The 15695-nt window shown below is 39.0% G+C and overlaps 1 protein-coding gene across 1 annotated transcript in view; it reads right to left on the bottom strand.

Annotated features, from left to right (window-relative positions):
• Window positions 1–15412, bottom strand: part of TYR (tyrosinase) — a 51076-nt gene extending 35664 nt beyond the window's left edge. Inside the window, exons 1-2 of the mRNA XM_009873098.1 lie at window positions 14496–15412; window positions 4074–4290 (exon numbers count right to left, since the gene is read on the bottom strand). Coding sequence (XP_009871400.1) covers window positions 4074–4290; window positions 14496–15314 — 1036 coding nt within the window. The 5' untranslated portion in view covers window positions 15315–15412. The remainder of the gene's footprint in view (window positions 1–4073; window positions 4291–14495) is intronic.
• Window positions 15413–15695: the final 283 nt, after the last annotated feature.

Below are 15695 nucleotides of genomic sequence, written 5' to 3'. Positions count from 1 at the left end.
TGAAGTGTCCAATGAATTCAACAGTGTTCACTAGGTAGGGCCAAGAATCAGCAAATCCTATTTAAAATAATTGTTTCCACCTTAAGGGGCAATGTGCAAAGTGCTTATAACTTGTTTTCCAGTCAAAGCAGAAACTGTCCTGTCCCAGAGTGAGAGGGGAACCTGTGTGCTCAGCTTCAGGGACTTTATTGAATATTGTTGACCTTTTCTTGTTTATGACTGTTGTGGTTACTTTTCAGTGACATAATATCTGCCTATAGCAGCATTTTCTGTTAGTCAAATGCAGACTCAGCCTGCATTGTTGGCATCTGTACAGCAATGATGCTGATACTTACCCCTTCGAAGGGTAAAAACGTATTGTCTTTATTGCGCTGCACTTAAGTGTTGAAGAGTATAAAAATTTACCCAGAAGGGGTTCTCCTACTTGATCAGTTCTTCTAAGTGATCACAAGTGGTTTTCATTAGAGGAGTAAAACTGAGGAGTAAATCTCACATTCGTGTAAATTGGGAGCCACTCAATTAAAATCATTGGCTTGGTTCTGGTCATCTTTTGTAAATGTAGCGTAACTCCAGCAAAGTCAATGGTCTTACTTTGGATTTACTTTGGATCTAAAAGAGATTAGAATTTGGCCTAGGGTTTAATGGAACAGACTTGTGTAAACAAGTAAAGAAGGATTGGAAAGATTTTCACTTTGGAAGAGAAGCAAATGTTAGGAACTTTGGAGTGTTAGCAGGTTTGTAAGAATGTCATCACGTAGAAGTGAGTGCAAGCTGACAATTTAAATTTGACATCTGTACACAACAAAAATCTAAGCAGGCTATTTGCAGGAAAGGAGCTAACAGAATATGGGCTTGTTTTGGCAAAAAAACTTGTTTTAAATCTTTCCACCATTTTTTTCAACATTAGTCATGTGTTCACTATCTTGTTAGCTAAGTAAGTTAGTTGTCAGAAATGTTTGTGGTCCTGTGGTGTGAGATTGACCGTTGAAATAAGTAGGGTTAAAATATAAAATATCTTCAAAGAAAAAGAAGTGGTCTCAGAACCGTACTGGTATCTGATGGAATAAGCTTCATCTCCATAGTAATATAGATAAATGCCTACTGAGCCACATCCAGCTTGTATTTCGGCAGACTCATCACCGAAAAAGCCTTTTATCATGGAATGCTGTGGACAGTTTCACTTTAGTGACCTCTGGCTTTAATGAAACAGCGTTCCAGAAAGAAAGGTAACATCACCCTGTTGACATTTACTCTCTCCCATATCAAGACTTAGGTGCTGCAGGTCTCCTTTTGCTAGGCTATAAAAGGTAAAGGACAATATAGGACCTGATAAGTGTACTGGGGGTTGGACGTGCAAAACATGGTAACTTTTTTAGCAGGATTTCCCCTAGAGAGCTAAGTTGTTTTGCTTTTTTTTTGGTTTCATGTCTACAGGAGAGGACATTCATTGCCTCAGTCTTACCCAAACGATTTTTTCCTTGCTGGGCTACAGCTTGCCAGGCCCTCTCCACATGGATCTTTGGATTTGCAAAGGTCTACCTTCACTACCAGGAGAAGAGAAGCTGCTCAGTCTCTCTTCTTCCCTTTTAGAATGACATAGGAGAGATTCTACAGATGCTCTGAGAAGGCTAAGACACATGTCAGGGAGGGCACATGTGGATGGGCTGATAAAACAGGCATGTTTTTCCCCTGCACTGAGCTAACTAGATGCCTCCAGAAGCCATGAAGCACTATGACCAAGGTCATATACACTGCTTCTGTGGCTAGTGAAGCTGTATGTCTTCTGGATCATATCTGACTTGTGTAGATCCTCATGAACGTGCAGTATTTTCCCCAGACTCTAAGAACTATCTAAATCACATGAAAACCATCAGCATCAATTGGTGGCAACCATGACATGACTCGTGTAGCACTTGGAGGATTCCAAATGACCACAGTGGTGAGCTAGAGCTTTGTAACCTTCAGTTATGAGAAAGATGAACACTCTTCAGCTTCTGAAGGTCTGTTACACAGAACTACAGAACAAAAGAACTCAGGGGAAAATTTGATCCAGAAGAACTCTTTTCAGATGCAGTGACATCGCCTTTATTCAGGTTAAAGCATGACCCTCTTCAAGTGTGACTGGCAGATGACACTGTGATATTAACAAAGATCAGCCATGGCTGTGTTTGTTAGCCATGAAATTAATGGGACAAAGAGACAGCAGTAGAGAACAGATTTGACAGATTAATCAGACAAAACACTGATTCTGATTTAAACATCTTCTTCCAGAGTCTTTGAGCACTGTAGGTGTTTTCCTGATCATTGTGCATTTCTGTAGAACATCTGTATTGTTGCCTTTTTTCAAATTGCTACTGTTATTTGAGAAAATGTATCTGTTTTTATCAAAGGTGTATATTTGATCTATGACTGTGTTTAGCCACCTACTTAGACTGTTTACAATGTTTACTCAAAAAAAGCAGGTTTTGTGCTTTTTTTTTCAACAATTTTGCTATTTAATGAACAGTCATGATATTGAAATTTAGACTTTGTAAGTGAGCGATCCATTTTGCCTGCTTCTCAGAAAGCCCATATACAGCTCTTCATAAGCTCCACAGAGTGTACTTTTGCTTTTGTTTAGAACACTGGCAGCCTGATGGTAGACCTTCATTATTTCATGATGTGTTTAGTTGAGTTCCCTTTTCTCTACTCTTCCTATTCCATCTTTTGCATCTATTCACGTACTTTACGGAGGAAAATACAAGCAAACCTCTACTGAATTATGTCACCTTTTTCTTTCCTATGATCCATGTGGATCATAGAGCAGAAACTGGTTCACGTTTTTCTTTTTTCTTTTTTCTTTTTTCTTTTTTCTTTTTCTTTTTCTTTTTCTTTTTCTTTTTCTTTTTCTTTTTCTTTTTCTTTTTCTTTTTCTTTTTCTTTTTCTTTTTCTTTTTCTTTTTCTTTTTCTTTTTCTTTTTCTTTTTCTTTTTCTTTTTCTTTTTCTTTTTCTTTTTCTTTTTCTTTTTCTTTTTCTTTTTCTTTTTCTTTTTCCTTCTTTTTCTTTCTTTTTCTTTTTTTTTCTTTTTTTCCCTTTCCCGAGAAAGAATTATGGCCTTCCACTTTGTATTAAGACTAATACTAAACACATTATAAGCTTTGCTTTCCTATCCTCAAACCAACTCCTATATTCCCGCTCAGTCCCCATGTGCTGCCTGGTCTAGTCGAGAGGTGGTGTCCCTGCCCACAACAGGGAGGTTGGACTAGATGATCTCTAAGGTCCCTTCCAGTCTAGGCCATTCTATGATTGCATTGTTTTGGTCCTTGTACAGTTTCTTGGAAGCAAAAATCTCTCAGACATCAAAAATAGATTACATTTGATTCGGCTGATATATGATACTGTAGAAACATTTATTGATAAATATATACTTTTTTATATTTGTTTATTAGCAATTTAGCAAGATTCAACAGTGATTGACTAGACAGATAATTATGACTAGTTATTCCTTTTAGCAAAGAACCCTTGTTTCCTGGCAAATTAGAAATATTCAAAACAGGCTAGATAGTTAGATAATTAAGAGAAATAACTAAATTCTTTTAGAAATTATACTAAGGGTCATTTTTGAGGTATGATTTCATCCCTAATATTTAGAGTTTGGGGAAAAGTCTACTGTGGTGTTCACAGTGGCAGGATGTAGACATACTGAGTGTCAGAATCCTCTTTCACCTTTGTTATTGTCCAGCCTGGCCTCTAGAAGACAGTGGATTCTGAGGCAAACCCGCAGCTCATATGGACAGGGTTATGCTCACATATAACTAGATTATTAGATGAACTGCTTTTATGCAGTGCTACATCTCTTTGTCGTGTCTGGTGCTGACTCTAGCAGGAGACAATATCTCCTGACGGATGGATTTAGGGTCTGATCTAATTTCTTAACAAAAGCCTTTAACGTGGTTCTTTCCGTCTGTTGCTATTCCAGGAGAAGGCATAACTTTTTCTTTTTTTTCAAGTGGTGCTTCATAGAATCAGCCCAAACTGCCCAGAGAGAATCAATTTACAGATGGAAATGGCATAATAGAATAAAACTTGTTACCTTCCAGAGTGTTTCGGAAGCTGTAATTGGCCATTTTATCCATGGATCCAGATTCATACTGAGTCAGTGACAGGCAAAATTCAACTTCAGCTGAGGATGGGAGCCTTGGGGTCCTTGATTTATCGTTGTTCCCAGGATTTCGCAGTATAGGCCCCTCACTTGTGGCATTGCATAAAGCCTGTTGACTGTTGTACTCTTCAGATCGAGTACAAATTACCTGTATAAAACACTTTCTATTAGCAGAGTTGTAATGGTAAAAAATAAAAGAAAGCAAAAGAGGTATTTGACTATTATTTTTTTAAAGGAGCAAAGAATTCTTTCCATGATGTAAATTTGCTATAAGAATATTTTTTTTTTGTAAATTTTCTATGTATGATTTAATAAAAGCTGGGCTGTTTCATAGAAGACACCCCTCTACTACAGTACACATCTTTAAATAATGCACTAGCCGGTATCTGAAACTACCCATGTGGATCAAGGCATCAGTTCTCATTTATGCCTTTGAAAACTCACTGAGGCTAAATTCAGTTACCTACCAATGCAGCAGGACACAAAGAGAGTTAAATCTACTGCTGCACTTGCTAAATAGAGGCTTTTGGGCTTCAGCAGACTACTGAACAAAGCTATAATCACAGGGTTTTTTCCATACACTGAAAGAGGTGTAATTGTTGACTTGTAATATGAAAAAATAATCTTTTATTCTGAAAATATCTGTCTGTGCTTTGTCAGACTAAATAAATGCTTAGTTTCATTATGTTTTGATGATGATATATGTACAAAATGGGGAAAACTGCTACTCTGCTTCCCAGGAATACTGTAGGGATGGACATGTATCATCAACTGAGATATCGTAGTGATGAGTATTGGGAAAGGACCTTAGAGAGATGGATACAGATAGTAAATACTGTTGGAGTCCAACATCATTTATATAAACGTTCTGGTTTCACAGGCAAAGTCCATTTAGCAAGGTTTAAAAAGTCATTTTTGTTCAGATGATCTGGAGAAGCTGCCGGTCTAATTTGAGACTGCTGGAAGCATGAGGTAGTTCAATGTAATTTCAAATGATAGCTTCCTTCACATTTGCCAAGGGTTAAAAGTGCCCACACAGGTCATGTCACTAAGGTTCTGCTGAATATCTTTTTAAACCACAGTAACTTATTTGTTACCTAAGGATTTTTTTGATGATTATGAGCTTTTATAGAAGCTCCCACTGCATCTCCTGCTTGGCCAGAGAAGTGACCAGGGAGGAATTTTTTTTTTTCATATTCGGGTACAATAAACCTACAGGGAGTTAGTATAAGCACAAACTCATATTTCTACTTTATATTCAGGAACTTGCCTGACATGGAGTCAGGATGGAGGATGGAGAAAAATGTGTAGACACAATGACAAGCAGATAGAGATGGATCAGTTCAGATTGGACGTTAGGAAGAAGTTCTTCCCCATGAGGGTGGTGAGACACTGGCACAGGTTGCCCAGAGATGGATTGGAAGTCTCATCCCTGGAAGTTTTTAAGGCCAGGCTGGATGGGGCTCTGGGCAGCCTGATCTAGTGGGGGATGTCCCTGCCCATGGCAGGGGGTTGGAACTATATGATCTTTAAGGTGCCTTCCAACCCTAACAGTTCTATGATTCCATGATTCTATGATTCTATGATTCTATGATCCAACTAGAGGACTTGGTGGCAGTCTATAGTGGTACAGTTGATGGATCTATGAAAATGAAACAGAGCAACAGTGGCTCAAAACTTCCAGAATCTCACTTCAGGTGAGATTCATGCTCTGAACCAAAATGGCTGGCTGTTTTGTTGGGTTGTCTTTTTATGAAAACTCCACCGAAACACACAAAACTCCAAACTATCTCAGATTCCTTCAAAATACAGGATTCTGTGGTAATCAGCATGGTTAATGAGAACTTTGTGTGGAGAAAGAACAGCTTGAGTGAGAGTTCACGGGGAGAAAACACATGACACTGAAATCTCCAGGCTTCTTTTGTTCTGGAGGTGTATTTCTAGTTTATGGACTGGAACAATGAACAATAAGGCAAGTGAAAGCAATGATTTCTGCTGTGAATGGGGTGGAAGAACAAAAGATCCTCTGTTAGTGAAGGAATTGAGGGGGAATCCAGTATAGAGCAGTAGCTGTGTGCAATTTGTCAGACTGAAGCAATACTTTAGGGCAACATCTACAGTCAACAGATAGAGGCATCTCCTGAGCATGATCCAGCCCTCCTAAGCCAGACATCTGGTAGGTGAAATGTACTTCCCTCTAAGGCTGCCTAACTCCCTCCATTGACTAAGTCAATGAAAGAAAATTTGTGAAAAAATCAATGAGGAAACTGTCTCCGGACTGCAGTTTGCTAGTGAAGCAAAATTAAGGGTGTTCAACTTAGTGCTCTGCTTCTGCATTAAGATTATATGAATCATACCCTGGAGGCACGAATGTGCCTCTGAAGTCACTAAAGACAGAGCCAAAGGCAAGACGCTTTGCTACCTAGCTAACTTTTGAATGAGTGGAAGCAGATGAGATAAATCCTTTTCTAAGTGATTTAACCACAGATTCACAGAAAATGTATAACAGAGATGGTGATCATAGAATGATAGAATCATAGAATGGCATAGGCTGGAAGGGACCTTAGAGATCATCTAGTCCAACCTCCCTGTCATGGGCAGGGACGCCACCTCTCGACTAGACCAGGCAACACATGGGGACCGAGCGGGAATCAAACCCGCGACCTCGGTGTTATCATTGTTTTCAGCACCACGCTCGAACTACTGAGCTAACCGATCCCCAACAACTGAGCTAACCGACCCCCAAATAAACTCAATTTCTTAAGAATATGGAATTCTTAAATTATAAGTTTCCTATGAATATGAATCTAATGAATAAAATATTGTCTTTTTTTTTTTTTTGAGGAGATAAGAAAACTTATGAGAGAAATTTTCCTTACGGACTGCTCTATTAACTGTAATCTGCCCTGGTCTGCTGGAACTACCAAGGTGCCTTTGAAGGCTTTAGGTAGTTGTCCAGCAAAGAGTTTCATGTGCACATTTTCCCCCAGAAGCTCAGGATTGTGCCTCTAAGAAGTCTCTTCTAAGAATCCTCACTGAGAAGACTGAGGTAGCAACAGGGAGACACCTATGTTTGTCAACACAAAGCCTAGCTACGGTGCTGGTTTTGGTGTTACTGAGAGAGTTTATTGCCCTTAGAAGGAAAACAGGAAGATGACTCAGGCTGAGGAAGATGCTCTACTAATGTCTTTGTTTATAAATCATGCACAGACCTGTGTCCCTAGAAGTGCACTAGTGAAGAAGGCAAGCGTGTCTTGGCTGGTGGAGCTCAACCCAGGTAGAGCACTCAGCTTAGAAACTACAGGCATGTGGATTTTCTGTTTATCTCTGTTTCCTATGGGCCTTATCTAGGTCTATGTCTTCTGGCTTCTCTGCGCTGTCATCTCCTGTCTTTTCATCTCACCCCTACTGCCCTGGATATATATCCCCATTGTGTCTGAAAAAGGAATCACATGCCACCTTTCAAGACTGCCTTTTCGGATATTCAGACAGGGAGGCTTCAAGCATGAGCTCAAACACATTTAAACAAAGAAACATTTCCCCTTCATTCTATTTATTCATTTCAGTGGAATTTAATGTTATTGTTATGAGGCTCATAAATGGTTAGAGTGTTATTTTTTTCCCCATTTATGTCTCTGTGTACTGCCTTTCTAACCAAATCCATCCTAGAGGCCAGATGTTAGAAGATGTGGTAGCACATGGTCAAGAAACAATATATAAACACCAGGAATAAAAATGTTCATTTGTGACCTGCTATTTGTTCTGAACTGAAAATTAAAGTCTGGCCATAAAATTAGTCTGTATGCTTTTCTAGAAAGGTTTAACTTAGTTAATATAAATTATGGGTCTATCTTGAAACTATAATTTGCCATTTAATCAGTCATGTGATGTGTAAGTGGCAACAGAACATAGGTCAGTTAAATGGTTCGTTCTGGATATAATCTGCATAAAGCACACACAAAATGGGTCACATCATTGCCTTCTTTTCATTCAGCAGCAGGACTTTCTGCTACAAACATGTTAGTTTAACACATGATTTTTTTGTTCACGTTCAGAATAGTCCTGACCAAATTTCTCAGTTCACCCTAGATGAAGTTTCATATTCAAACTGCACAGAGTGCCTGTTTTCCTTTATGTGTAAATTCACTGGCTCCAGGAAAATTGTTAGGAAGATACTCTGAGGAAAAGATTATGTAAGTAGTTAGCAGAGCAAATGCCAGTAGATGGCAGTCCAGAATACGCAGCCACGTAACACACAACAAAAGAAAAAAATCCCTCTGTTCACTGCAGTTGAGATCTTTAGCACAGCAATTGTAGCATTTCTTAGAAAACAGGCTGTAGATGTGCAGAAGCGTTGCTGCTGTCTCACACCTTTTTTTCGGGATGGGAAACCCTTTTGTCTTTTAGTTTGCAACTGCTTGTACAGGCCAGCCTCTTGCACCTAAAAAAAGTGAATTACATTACAGGAGCCTTCAGCAGCATTTAGTCCTTTGTCTGCTATTTTTAAATTTAAAGCTTTGCAGGTTTTGGTGACAAATTCTTTACGGTTGCTTTGGATTTATTATCTATGCTCATCGGGACATGTAATATGTGTATTATACACCTGAACACCTGGGAAGAGATGATGAATAGTCTTCTACAGTTCTGAAATACCTACTCACTTACCAAGTGGTCTGAAGTGCCTTGGTTTGCTGGGGAAGGACAGCCACTCTTAGGGTTAAGCTGCAACTCTGCTTCCTTTAGATCTGGTCACTTGTTCCGCTTCTCTTCTGACCTCACCAAGCAGGAGTCTGCCCCCATCCAGAAACAATATCAGCATCTTTTCATAGTGTTATGCTCCAGGTTAATATAATTTAAGGGAACCACTTCAGACTACAGGCAGAGCAGCCACATGACTTGCTTGTCTGTGGTGTCCATCCTGGAGCTCCCAAGGGTGTGATGTGGGCACTTCATGACACAGCCCCTTGTCTCTGTCCTACATGAAGTCTAGACTCCTGAACTGGAGCCTTATGTCCCAATCTGTGGCCAAAGGAATTTTGAACTGATTCGTTGCCTTTCTCTGTCTTTCCCCACTTACTCTCACATCCTTGCTCAGGAATGGTATTAAAGTACAGCCCGCACATTGGATTTAAAACATTTGGCAATTGTAAAGTGGTTTAATTTTTACTTTTTTTAGGTAACATTAGGCATAATCTAATCCTTGTTAAAGTGACATCCAGAAGCCATTTACTCATGAAACTGGGAAAAAGCAGAGAAATCCTCAAACAACCAGTAACAAAACAAATTGTACTTTGGGAGCTTGTTTCTATAGGTGGAATGTTACAAAGTGCTGTATCTATAGCAGACAGATTTTTTTTTAAGAGGCTGTGTATATTTGTATCTGGTTCTTCATGTACTTCTGAATATTAGTAGGAATGGAAAGGTAAAATATAGAGGACTGAATGAAAAGAAGAAAATTTGGAAAGCAAAACTTCAAAGAAATTCTAAGATTTACATCTTTGTGCAAGAATAAGGTCATTAATTATCCTTCTGACCTGTACAGTGCATGCATTAACTGGAGAAGCTGTGAAACTCAAGCTAAAAGGAGATGAGACAAAAATGAAGTGAGAGACTGAAACAAACCCAGGGCCTTGAAGGTATTTTCTCATCCTTCAGTAAAAGCTGGCTGGGTTTCATCTCTTTTTTTCAGAGGCAGCTCAGAACTGGGGGTTAACTTATACCTCATTCAGCACCTCAAAATGGTGCTAGGGTGTAGGACAGAATAGGAAGCTCTGTTATCAATTATTGCTGAAACATTCATTAACACTTTCTGGTTTGGCAGACTGTGATGCCCTGCTCTCTGGCTGTCTCCAAGCCACACTGTTAGCATTGCTACCTCTATGTCTATGTACATCTGCACAAAGACATCCATCTCTACAGTTGGCTTATTTTACTGGTGAATTATTAACAAAAAACAATTTTTATCTGTTAATATATAAACCTCTGAAGAGGTTTAGTTTTTACACTGCGCTCCTGAGCAAGCATGGCTATATACTAGAGAATAGCCAAGAAACAACGGCCAAATTCTGCTGCCACCCACTTGTGATCCCACGGAAGAAGGAGAATTACTTTGGGATTATAGTGACATAAAGGGACTGAGAGTACCCAAGTGGCTGTTCCTGGTGTGTACACATCCCAATTCCCTCAGGCTGTGGAATTGAGATGTGGCATGAGAAGATATCTCTTTGTAACAGGAAAAGTTTCAAATTTATAATCCATGTAACCATATCATAAGGAGACCAATCTTGATAAACTCTTATTTTTCGGTTACTTACTCAATTTGAGCTGTTGTTTATTAATTTACCAGCCTGCAGCTGGCACCAAAACTTATTAAGATGTAATAAAAAATAATTGAATTTATAAGATACTCAAGTGTCCAACAAGCACATGTATGTAAGACTTCAGCTGATTTAAGAACCAAGAAGTATGGCTTCTGGCATTTGTATTTTTGAAAATTTCCTACACTTTTTTAGAGGTATACTTAAAATTGTGTTTCAAATGATCCCCTCAGACTATTCAGCTAGTAATACATCTCCCTGATAAACTCTGTTTAGAAATAAATAAGTGTGCCTGAATAGCTAAATTTTGTATTTCTTATGAGGATATATTTTCTGGTAATGGATATAAAGTACTGCCATTGTTAGTTCAGGAGCATTATATCCATTTTCTATTTGTCTAACCTGTTTCCCTTTTCTAGTAGTTTTGTGTTTGTGTAAGTGGTTCTGCAGGGTCATACAGAATGAAGTGCCAAGGGAAATTCTCGGTGCTTGCAAAAAAGAGTTGGATGCAGGCTTATACCAGCACATCTGAAAGAAGACAGCTCTCTACATTATACAATTCTCTCAAGTCAGTCTTCTTTCAGGATAAACAAAATACCAGGGGCTAAAGTTGATGTTGTAGCCTGCTTGCCGCAATGCAAACCTAAACCAGGACTTACTTACATTTTTCCATTCTATTTTCTTCTTCACCTGTCTAGCACACTATGGGGATCCCCAAATTCTAATGTTAACTACCAGTAGGAAGATTCTGCTTTTTACACCTTTGTAACTTCACTCCACTGACTTCAGTTATTTCTCCAAATTCATTCTGGCGCAGAGGAGAGCAGAATTTCACCTAGTACCATTTGAGTGAGCCATAACAGTTATTTTTTAGCCAATCCATTATCTTGAATAAATATAAAAATGGGCACTAAACCAAAAAAAACCTCAAAATGTCAAGGAAGACCTCCATTTCCCGTATAGCTTTCCTTTAAGTCGACATGGAATTGGAAAATTTGGTAAAGCATTAGTAGATGTTACATGGTCCTAATTCTGAATGCAACACTTGAATCATCACAACCAAATAACTGAAAACATGAAAAAATCCTTCCCACCTACCCTAAAACATGAACCAAGCAAAGAAATAAAACTACTAAAGATTACTGACAGTCTTGCTGGTAAAAACAGAGGCAGGAATCAGAAGTGCTACTTAGATGATAAACATGAGAAAAAGGTGGATAGATAATTCACTGAGCTAAGTGGTAACCGCAGTATGCTGAAGAAAAAGTAAGGCAAAAGCAAGAATTTCAGAATGTATTCATGGGTATCCACGTTGCCATGGCAACTTCTCAATGGAACAAAGTATTTTCTCCTTTCTTTAGGACTAAAAAAAAAAGAGAGATGTTGGACTGCAAATAGGCACTTTACCTTTTTTTAATAAATCTATAACCATTTCTGAACATAGCAGGCATTGTTTTGTTATGCTTTGGAAAGAGACTTCAAATTCTGAAAAGGGCACTGTATTATAGCTGTGATATTCAAAAGATTTCTCTTGCCTTCTTTTTATTCTGAACGCTTATTAAAAGCCTAAATTCCTTCACATTTGTGGATCATCTTTTTTTTTTTTTTTCCCTTTTTCTGTTTAGCTGCAGAGCTTAGATAATCGGTGTATTCTGCAGTAGACCAGTGTCTGTTTGTTCCCTTTTGATTTCCTGGAGTGCGATACTGATCTCTTACTTTGTGATACTTCAAGGAACTGTTTTGACCATTACTTCATCACAAGCGATTATTTAAATTTGGTTTCACGGCTAATAAAGAATTGTCACTTTGTATTGTATCTTCACCCCAAACTCACTGACTGGAAATGCTCAATCTCTTTCTCTAGATAAAACAACAGAGATACACATGGATATAAAACATTACAGGGGAATAAAACCCCTTGACAGGAAAGCTACTGAGTCCTATTTTGGAAATTTTGATAAAAGCATAACATTTACAGAAGGCTGAAAAATACAAGTGATAGGCATCCATTTTCAGAAATTAGATGGAAAACTTCAGTAAAGGAATTAGATGTTTTTGCATACAAACACTGACACTGTTTAAAACAAAGCACAGTTTTTATTTTTGCACCTACTGAAATTATAATATCTGTTAGAGGAAATTGCTTTGTTAAAAAAAAAGTCTATTTTCAGAATATATTTGTGTCAAATGACCTTAAATGACATGTTATAAACCTGACTGTTTCTCAAATATATTAATCACTGCTTATAAAGACTCCGGATGGAAAAATTTTAAGAATCTAGGTATGACTAATAGTACTTTTGAAAAAATGAGCTAAATATAACTATCTGATCCCTCCAGGTCTTTTAGAAAGTTCTGCTAGCAACTTGCTGATTCCTTTATACTACCTGCCTCCTACTACTTTGGTTATCTCACCTAATATATTGTATTGATAACTCCACTTGACAAATGTAACCAGTGCAATTCTAATTTCACTTAATCCAATTTAACAGTTACACCATTTTCACATAACTCTTCAGCTCACTGCAGAGCAGCATCAGATCCTCTCCATTCTAGTAATGCAGTCTACCTAAGTTAGTAGAGTTCATTCAGATTCATACTGTTAGAAATAAGCAGAATCTCAGAAAATGGGATGAAAATACACACTTGTAGTTATATCTGTTTTATGACGATGCCTACATCGGTGAATTAAATGTTGCCAGGAAATTTTCTGGATACCGAGGCCAAATGACGTGAAATAATCCATGTCTAAGCCAGAAAAATCATCTTAGACTCCCAAACCGGGTGGCTATATGCAAGCGTTCTCCTGGGAATGGTCCATGAAAACCTTTTTGAGAGAGAACTAATAAATATAGACAAAACATATGTCAGAGAGTGTCCTAAAATAGGTCTGTTACATTATATGAGAATGTTGGAATTTACAGGTATATACACAGCCTACATTTTTGTGAGGACACAAATCAAAATTAAATACAATATAACCAGCCTTGTTAGTTGCTGGTTTGTAATGTCAGAATATCAGACAGCTGCTGAAGCTTGTGTCTCTTTCACTTTCCATTAAATCACTAAAAATGCCCAACCTTTGTTTAGGCTGTTGCTACAGAAATAAATAGAACAAAGATGGATTTACACCAACATAATCATAGACTTGAGTGCCAGAAGGGACTGTTGCTATCGTCATGATGAATTGTGTCTATGAAAGCCAATAGACTTTGTCACTCTATTTTAGGCGATGTGGCAGTAATGAGCAAGAGACAAAAAATCTTCTAGAAGCAGTCAGTGTTAGAGAAGCACAGTATAGTTCATCTAGATGAGAACATATCACCTATGTAAATATGTAAATTTACCTTGGTTTAATTTGTAGTGCTTTTAAGCGATAGGAACAGCTATTCAGTTTACTTCTCAGTTCCTTTGAGTTACAGAGATTATTCTTATATACCTTTTGAACTACTAATGTGGATTACACAGCTGGTTCTTCTACATGCTAAAGATTTATTTTCTTTGTTTGCTTTTAATTTGAAAGCAGATAAGCCTAATTCGATAGTTTTAAGCTCTTGGAAGAATGCACTGGGAGACAGGGCCTCTGAAAATTCTTTACTTCTGTTTCCAACATTCAGTCACCAACTGTCTCACAACGATTGTGTGCTAGGAATTTGTGTACATAAATCTTAGTTTTTTTCTCACCTGACTGCTTCAACAGCCTCAAGCCTGCTTAGCCTGCTTAAGGTGATATCTGGGCACGAAGGTGTAACTTTCCTTCTTCCACCTTAACTTTAGGTTCTTAATCAAGCAGCCTAAGTTCTACAGTCAGAGACAGAAGAGATAAAGAGAAAAGTGAACTGCTCTAATGAAGATTAGATCCATATCAAATCTGATTTACTCTCTGGTAGAGCTTACTTTCTCTCCAGGAACTTCTAAGGGAATGCAACGTGGCTAAGGTCCGGGCTTGTGCACCTCATCGAAGTGCCTAAAGTCAGGTAAGATAATTCTGGCACAATCAGCCTTTCCCTTCCCCTTACCCTTGGACTGTCCTTACCTGCCATGAGGAGAAAAATGATGCTGGGCTGAGTAAATTAGGGTTGGTGGGATGTCTGCCACCCATGTATTCATCAGTGCAGATTGTACAGTCCTCTGCATCTCGCCAGTCCCAGTAAGGGATGGTGAAGTTCTCATCACCTGTTATCTTCTGGATCTGACGTTCCCACATCAGCAGAAAGACCCGATGCCAAGGCAAAAACCCAGGGGCTTCATGGGCAAAATCAATGTCCCGCCACACACTGGACCCACCTAAGAGTGTGTCTCGAGAAGCATAATAATGCATCCACACAAAGAGGTCATATACATTGATGTTTCCGAACATGGGGTTGGAGCCATTGTTCATCTGAGTATACGTGCCAGTAGCAATAACATAGTCCTGGCTAAGGGTGTTCTTTGCCAAGTTGAGGTAGGCAAGAAATTTGTCTTTCTCACTGGTAGTGAGCTGGAAAATGTTTCTTCTTGTTCTCAGTCTTCTTTCAGTGCAATTGACGCCTGAGAAACCAAACCTGCATTCTCCACAGTTGAATCCTATGAAGTTGCCTTCACATCTACACGTCCGGTTGTAAAATACAGAGGGCCAGTCCTCTCTGTCATCCACTCCTGAGAAAGGGAACTGTGGTCCCAGCGGTGCCAGAGAGAGAAGGATGTTCTGGCAGGACCCTCTGCCGGAAAGCTCCCCGCAGGGGGACCCATCTCCATCCCAAGGGGGACAGCACTCCTTCCTCAGCAAGCTCTGCCTGTTCGCACAGGCTCTGGGAAACTGCCCGGTGGAAGGCTGAAGGAGGACTAGCAGAAACCCCATGGCAAACAGTGACATCCTCACAGAGCAGCGGGAGAGCAGCGGCGTTACGCTTCAGTGCATGGAGTGCTCTCTCCGACCTCTCCAAAGTCCTGAGTGTAAAAGAAATTCCACCCCTCCACCAGGAATGCTTCACTGCTGACTTCCGCTACGCTGAACCCCCCAATGTCCTTCCCCATTCCTACACTGGATGCATTTACAGACAAAATAGACTTCAGGGTTAATCCGATTATCACATGTTCTGGGTGAAAGCCAAGTGACTTTTTCCCCCCCATCTCCTGCAGATTTGAAAATACAGGCATTTATTATAAACTTTCATCTTCTGCCTAGCACATGATTACTTTCTTCTGGCAATTAGAGAGGAAGTAAAATTAAAATTTGGCCACAGAAGCAACTATC

The sequence above is a fragment of the Apaloderma vittatum genome, unplaced genomic scaffold (assembly GCF_000703405.1).
Source record: "Apaloderma vittatum isolate BGI_N311 unplaced genomic scaffold, ASM70340v1 scaffold17727, whole genome shotgun sequence".
Classification (NCBI taxonomy): Eukaryota; Metazoa; Chordata; class Aves; order Trogoniformes; family Trogonidae; genus Apaloderma; species Apaloderma vittatum.
The sequence above is the reverse complement of the archived record's forward strand: the minus strand, read 5'-3'. Positions and strand labels throughout refer to the sequence as shown.